The following is a 7,003-nucleotide window of genomic DNA, read 5'->3' as shown; positions in this document are numbered from 1 at the left end:
ATGGAGGCGCCGCTGTCACCGCGCGAGTCGGCGAGGTTCGTGGCCGAGAACAGTCGCGACGTGCTCGTGGACCGCGAGGGCGTGCGCAGGGCGGCCGAGCTGCTGCTGCCCGCGGCCGCGGCGTGGCGCGTGGAGCAGTGGAAGACCCTGCACGAGCTCAACCCGCGCGGGGCCGACGAGGCTGCGCTCGACTGGGTGTTCGTGGTGGACTCGCTCAACTTCTCCTTCTGGGCCGAGCGGGAGGAGCGCAAGTGTGAGGTGCGCTACGGCGGGACGGCCTACACCGGCTACTGGGCCCTGTGCGCCGCCGTCAACCGCGCGCTCGACCAAGGTGGGTGCCGCCCGGCGAGCCGCGGGAGGTGACCTCTGCCCAGAGCCCGACAGAAGCAACGTGTGTCAGTCGGCAGAGAGGAGGCAAAGCCAGTTTTCTTAAAAAAAAAAAAAAAAAAAAAAAAAAAAGTCAATTGAAGTTGGGCATAGTGGCTTCTACCAACAATCCCAGCACTCCGGGCTGAGGCAGGAGGATCGCTGTGGATTCTAGGCCAGCCTGAGCTATGTAGTTTCAGGCCAGTCTCGTAGAGAGCGAGATCCTGTCACAGAAAGACAAATGAAAAAAAAAAAAATGAACGCTTGCCTGCAGAAGAGAAGGACAGACTATGGAAGGTTTCGTGCAAGGAAATCATACACGCCACGTCGTTTTCGTGTGTAGTGGTTGAGTAAGTACATAGAGCAAAGTGGGGAGGTTGCTTCGTGTTGTGCACCTGAGATGCCTGTCTGGACAACACGTTGGCTATTTATTTTATTTACTAATATTTATTTTATTTACAAATAAGATTTATTTTATTTGTATGAGCGTTTGCCTGCATGCTCGCCCTCTGCTCCATTTGCATGTGGTGTCCACGGAGGCCACAGGGCATGTCGATGATCCCCTAGGGCTGCAGCTAGAGAAGGTTGTGAACCACCATGTGGGTGCTGGGAATCGAACCCTAGTCCTTAGAAAGAAAGGTCAGTGCAAGTACCTACCTGCAGAGTTACCTCTCCTGCCCTGCTTTTTTTCTTTTCTTTTCTTTCTTTCTTTTTTTTTTTTTTTTTTAAACAGACAGACTCACTGAGTAGTCCTGTCTTGGGTAGAATCCAGACAACACTGTCCTCGACCTCACAGGGATCCTAGCCAACTTCCTCTAACTCACAGGGATCCTGGCCAACTTCCTCTCCCTCGTGAGTGCCCAGATTAGGCCTGAGCCACTCTGCCTTCTTTAACATGAATTTGATTTCATATTATTTGTAACTTATAAAAATATCTGTGAATTTTCTCTTTAAAGGGATACCAGTAACTAGTGCCTCCTACTACGCCACAGTGACCCTCGATCAGGTTCGGAATATATTTCGTTCAGACACAGCTGTGCCCATGCCTTTAATAGAAGAGAGACATCGAATTCTCAATGAAACTGGGAAGATTCTACTGGAGAAGTTTGGAGGCTCTTTTCTTAATTGTGTTCAAAACAGTGGAAGAAGTGCCCAGAAGCTAATGCACCTGATTGTTGAGAACTTTCCCTCCTACAAGGACGAGGCACAGTTTGAGGTGAGTTTTTCACTGAGAGATCTTAGCAACTGTGATCATTCTGAGTTCATGCTTTTCCTTCCAAAGCCAGGTTTAAGACTAGCAACTGAAAATTTGAAGTTTGTTTACTGTGGACAAGAAGCAATAACAAAAATTTGTTTAAAATCTATTCCTATTTATGTTTTCCAGTCAAGACTTTCCTTTATTTTGTCTTTTATTCCTTTAAAATGTTTCAGCCTACCATATAAGGCTGTCACTTGAGGGTAAGAAAGCACAAAAAGTCCAGAGCTGGATGAAAATCAGAATGTAGAACGTATACCAGTTTTTTGGAAAAAAGTATTTCTTGAAAAGCTTGGTGTGTGTTTTCTTTCTAATACACTGTTCTTTTATAATAACTTGTTTTATGATACAAAATAATTAAATGTATGTATTTTTTAAATGCTGAGCCTTTGTCTTTCCTAGTATACCCCTAGGTTTCATTTTTGTAAAATTATTTTGGGATCTTTGTCACTGAATATTTTTGTTTTTTGATTTATTTATTCTATGTGTATGAGCTGTGAGCTCTCCGTTTCCTGTACTGTGCCTTTGGCCATGCCTGCTGCATGCGTTGCCACCCTCTTCCCCCAGGGGCTCTTCCTCTGGAACTGTAAACCCAAATAAACTCTTCCTTTTCTAAGTTGCTCCTGGTCATGGTGTTTTATCACAGCACAAACAAACAACCCTCTCCCCCTGTTTCATTTCCTTTTTTACATATGTTTATTTTGTGTATAAATGTTTGATTGTCTATGTAAATGTGCCAAGTGCATACCTAGACTCCACAGAGTTCAGAAGAGGGTATTGAATCCCCAGGAACAGGAGTTAGGAATGATTGTAAACTACCATGTGGGTGCTGGGAACCAGCCTCCTCCCATTCCAAATTCCTTGATAGTGACTTTTTTAAAATTTATTTTTGTTTTATGGGCATTGGTGTTTAACCTGCATGTGTGTCTGAGTGAAGGCTTCAGATCACCTGGAACTGAGTCATCGACACTTGTGAGCTTCCATGTGGGTGCTGGGAAATTGAACCTGGGTTCTCTGAAAGAGCAACCAACCAGTGTCCTTAACCACTGAGCCATCTCTCCAGCCCCCATATAGTGGCTTTAGAAAAGGTGATTTCATAAAAGTAGGTCTGGATTGATGGTACCGGGTAAACTTTAAGGTTAAGTAATCGGTTGCTTGTCATTATGATAGAGTGTTTTTATATGATATCATTTTTTGGGTGCTTAAAATTTACTTGAGTTTTTTACATTTTTACTTATGTGTGTGTACACATTCATTTCATGCACATGTAGGCACACATAAACTGCCAGGCTTGCCTTAACACCTATGTGGATATTGGATATCAGAGGGCAGATTTTTAAGGGTCCATTCTTTGTCTCCTCTGTGGCTCAGGGATTGAATTCAGTTTATTGGGCTTGGTGGTAAGTGCCTTGTTTCATAAGCCACTCTCACCAGCCTTTTAGATGTTTTGTTTTCTTTGTTTTTGTGATGTTGCAGTCAAAGCAGGGCCTCTAGGACGCTGAACAAGTCCTCTACCACAGAGTAACACCCCCAGTCCACTTGAAGAGTTTCTGTATGGGATTTTCCCATCAGTTTATTTCAGAGGGTGCACAGTGTTGCACATAGCTAATCTCTCAGCACTTTGGAGACTGACAGGAGGATGAAGTTCCAGACGAGCCATGGTTACAGTGATCTTGTCACAAACAAAGATTTTTTTGTCACACACAAAGATATTTGCTAATTAAGATGTTCTCTTAGGTGGTAGTGTTGTTTTGAGAGCTAATTCTTGATTATTATTAATAGATGAGCTGATAAAACATAGATTAAGATTATAACCATTGGTACTGTCTTAGGGATTTATCGCTGTGGAGAGATACCATAACCGCTGAAACTCTTATAAAGAAAAGCATTTAATTGGATCTGGCTTACAGTTCAGAGGTTCAGTCCATTATCATCACGAAGCAAGACAGGAAGCATGGCGGTGTGCAGGCTGACATAATACTGGAGAAGGAGCCGAGAGTTCTACATCTTGATCCTCAGGCAGCAGACAGAGACTGTCCCACACTGGGCATAGCTTGAGCATAGGAGAGCTCAAAGCCCAGCCCTACAGTGACACACTTCCTCCAGTGAGGCCACACCCACTCCAACAAGGCCACACCTCCTAATAGTGCCACTCCCTGTGGGCCAAGCAGTCAGACACATGAGACTAAGGGGCCCATTCCTATTTAGACTACCATAGGTATTAAGACTAGGAATAGATTTTAATTATCCGTAGTCTATACTGCTACATTTGAGACATTTGGGGAAGGGGCAGACAGTTTTATGGAGAGTCTTGAGGGTGGGGAAGAGCTCAAGAGTCCAGGTCTTGACTTCATCTTTGCTAAAAGTGAGCCTTTTCTCCCCCAGACCTTGGGATTAAACCTGAGACTTCATGCACGCCCAACCAGTACTCACTGTGCTCAGCTCAAGTCTGTTACTTAGTCTTCTTGAGTTAAATTGTATCCACGACCTTATTCTGTGTTTAAATATAATGGACACTTTGCTTACATAGACTCCATAGGGACTTTTACTCGGTGGTAGATTTGATAAGACCTGGCCGACTGTTGTTCAGTTGTGTCTTTATCTCTATAAAATAAGTCTATCATTTGAAATGAAACAGTGTAAAAGTCAGTGTTGTGATTTTCTTTACTCAGAAGCCCAGAGATAATTATTTTCTTCATACTCCATTATTTTATACAGTGAATTATATAGTGTGAATTGTGCTCCCGTTAGATAAGTGTCCTCTTTTACTGTGCTTGGCAGTGAACTCAGAACAAGTGCTTAACCTCTGGGCCATACTCCCAACCACAGAGAAGCATGTTTTCAGTTAAAAAAAAATCCTGAAACAATGGTGTCTACACACAAAGATTATAACTAGTTGGATTATAGTAACATTGCTATATGAATGATACTGAAAATAGGTGCTAGGGGCTGGAGTGTTGTCTCAGAGGTAAAGAGCACATATTACACTTCCAGAGGACCAGCATTAGATTCCCAGCACCTCTGGGCAGCTCACCACCACCTGTAGCTCCAACTCCGGATATCTAACCCCTCTGGCTTCTGCAAGCATACATGTGGCATTACTCACACAGACACACATGTATGAAAATGGTTTAAAAAAATCTTCAAAAAAAGGAAATACTGGGATCTCAGGACAGAGCTGAATGCTGGCCTTGCACTCAGAAAACCCTGAGTTTGATCCCTCGACCTGGGGGTTGGGAGGAGGGAAGGAGGAGAAACAAAATGAATACTGAATGTTGAGTGGAACCAGCAGTGCATATTTTGTGTGCCTTAAAAACAAAACAAAACAAAACAAAACAAAAAAACCAATGAATTTGTGGTGATAATGCTAATTAGATACTTTTAAAATTATTTTTTGTTTTTTTTTGTTGTTGTTGTTGCTGGGCTTCGTAGCGCAGGCCTTTAATCCCAGCATTCTGGAGGCAGAGGCAGGCAGATCTCTGAGTTAGAAGCCAACTTGGTCCACAGAGTGAGTTCTAGGACAGCCAGAGTTGTACAGAGAAACCATGTCTCAAAAACCAAAAAAAGAAAGAAAAAAGGAAAAAAAAAAGAAAAGAAAAATTGTTTTCAACAAGTGTCCTTTTTAGGTGTTTTGGTTTTTAAGCTAGAGTCCAGCCAGTGCCCTTTATAAGTAGTGTACTGTAAGATTTCAGAATCCCCAGTAATCCCCAGTAACGTGGATTCTCCAATCACCAGGGGAAAAGGATCTCCTTCTACAAACGAGCGCAGATCCTCGTGGCGGACACGTGGAGCGTGCTGGAAGGAAAGGGAGATGGCTGCTTCGAGGACATCTCCAGCATCACCATGTTCGCTGACTACAGGCTGCCTCAGATTCTCGTGTACCTCGGAGCCCTCAAGTACTCCGACAAGTTACTGAAGAAGCTTCTCGAAGGTTTGCAGCCTAGCATCACGTTTGCTGCTCTGTGGTCTGTGGCTGGGTTTATTTATAGGCCGCTTTCTTCTGCTTAGGAAGCAGAGCACAAACTATATGAGAAGATGCATGCTGGGTGCGGCCTGGCTTCTGGCACTGGGAAGACAGAAGCGGGAGGGTGGTGAGTTCAGGAGCAGCTTGGGCTACAGAGGGCGCTCCTTGGTAAATGTAGGGCTGGGGCAGATTTATCTGAGGAACCAGTAAATGCAGAGTGCAATACTACGTCCCGCGAGCATCGAGACAAGCCAGCCAGACAAAGCCTCCATTGCTGAATTTAACTTGCGATTTTACCTGAGTGGCTAGGTTTCTCGATGATTTTTTCCCCCTCTTAATTCTTTCAGGAGAAATGCTCTTAAATGGAGATAGACAGGAAGTGGAAATTAGAGGCTGCTCCATTTGGTGTGTCGAGCTGATCCGGGACTGTCTCCTGGAGCTTCTTGAAAAAAGGGGCGAAAACCCTCCTGCTGAGATCAATTCGATTCTCCTGGACTATCACCTGTGGGACTACGCCCGCGAGCACAGGGGAGACATGAAGGAAGTCCCATTTCATCGCACACGCTGCATATACTACTGACCCTGAGCGTAGTAGGTCCAGTTGAAACACTTGCACTTTTAGATCCTACAGTCACTTCACAATTCTGATCCACTATAAAGATAGAAATTATGCTGGGCCATGGTGGTGCACGCCTTTAGTACCAGCACTCGAGAGACAAGAGGCAGGTGGATCTCTGTGAGTTCAAAGAGATCCTGGTCTACAGAGTGAGGGCAGCCAGGGCTACACAGAGGAAAGAAGGAAAAAGATAGGTAGAAGACAGAAATTGCAGGAATAAGCAATTGACTGTCCAGGCACCATTTTTTTTTCTTGGGGTAACATTGTGTTCCCATAATCATACTGCATAGCCTTCAGTGATGCTGTCCCATAATCATACTGCATAGCCCCCTCAGTGATGCTGTCCCATAATCATACTGCGTAGCCCTCAGTGATGATGTCCATGTCTTCAGTTGGTAGCATTTCTCCACTGGTAATCATTTAGTCATTTGTTTTTGTCTTTTCATTTTGTTTTAATGGACCTGGACATTAAACCTATGGCCTTGCGTAAGCCAGGCAAGTGCTCTACCACTGAGGCACTAACCCCAGCTTAGTTACTTTCTATATGCTACAATAATTTAATATTAAATAGAGGTACTCTTTGATGTATGAGCTATTGCTTTATAAAAATCAACTGTGAATCCTTGGTATGGTGGCACATGTAATCCCAGTACTCGGAAGCTGGGAGCTGTAGGGTCATGGGTTCTCAGCCATCCTGGACCACTCAAAAAGCAAAACTAAAGACATGCTTCTCCAGTTCAGAGCATTTGCTTCTCCTGTAGAGGGCATGAGTTGGTTCCCAGAACACATGCTGGGCACTGAC

At 44.2% G+C, this 7,003-nt stretch overlaps 1 protein-coding gene across 2 annotated transcripts; it reads left to right on the top strand.

Annotated features, from left to right (window-relative positions):
• On the top strand, positions 1-6,789 carry CUNH9orf64 (chromosome unknown C9orf64 homolog). 2 transcript variants are annotated; one of them, XM_028772084.1, is made up of 4 exons: positions 1-331; positions 1,323-1,582; positions 5,357-5,552; positions 5,933-6,789. In XM_028772084.1, exons 1-4 carry the CDS (start codon positions 1-3, stop codon positions 6,163-6,165), a joined length of 1,020 nt encoding a protein of 339 aa, XP_028627917.1. In that variant the 3' UTR covers positions 6,166-6,789. The 2 variants fall into 2 exon arrangements, with proteins under 2 accessions (XP_028627917.1, XP_028627918.1); XM_028772085.1 differs by lacking the exon at positions 1-331 and adding an exon at positions 454-716.
• The last annotated feature ends 214 nt before the right edge of the window (positions 6,790-7,003 follow it).

The sequence above is a fragment of the Grammomys surdaster genome, unplaced genomic scaffold (assembly GCF_004785775.1).
Source record: "Grammomys surdaster isolate TR1022 unplaced genomic scaffold, NIH_TR_1.0 211, whole genome shotgun sequence".
Classification (NCBI taxonomy): Eukaryota; Metazoa; Chordata; class Mammalia; order Rodentia; family Muridae; genus Grammomys; species Grammomys surdaster.
The sequence above is the reverse complement of the archived record's forward strand: the minus strand, read 5'-3'. Positions and strand labels throughout refer to the sequence as shown.

Coding starts and splice junctions, on each gene's coding strand:
- CUNH9orf64 (XM_028772084.1), top strand. CDS start 1: ATGGAGGCGCCGCTGTCACCGCGCGAGTCGGCGAGGTTCGTGGCCGAG. Junction 332..1,322: donor CAACCGCGCGCTCGACCAAG/GTGGGTGCCGCC, acceptor TTCTCTTTAAAG/GGATACCAGTAACTAGTGCC. Junction 5,553..5,932: donor ACTGAAGAAGCTTCTCGAAG/GTTTGCAGCCTA, acceptor TAATTCTTTCAG/GAGAAATGCTCTTAAATGGA.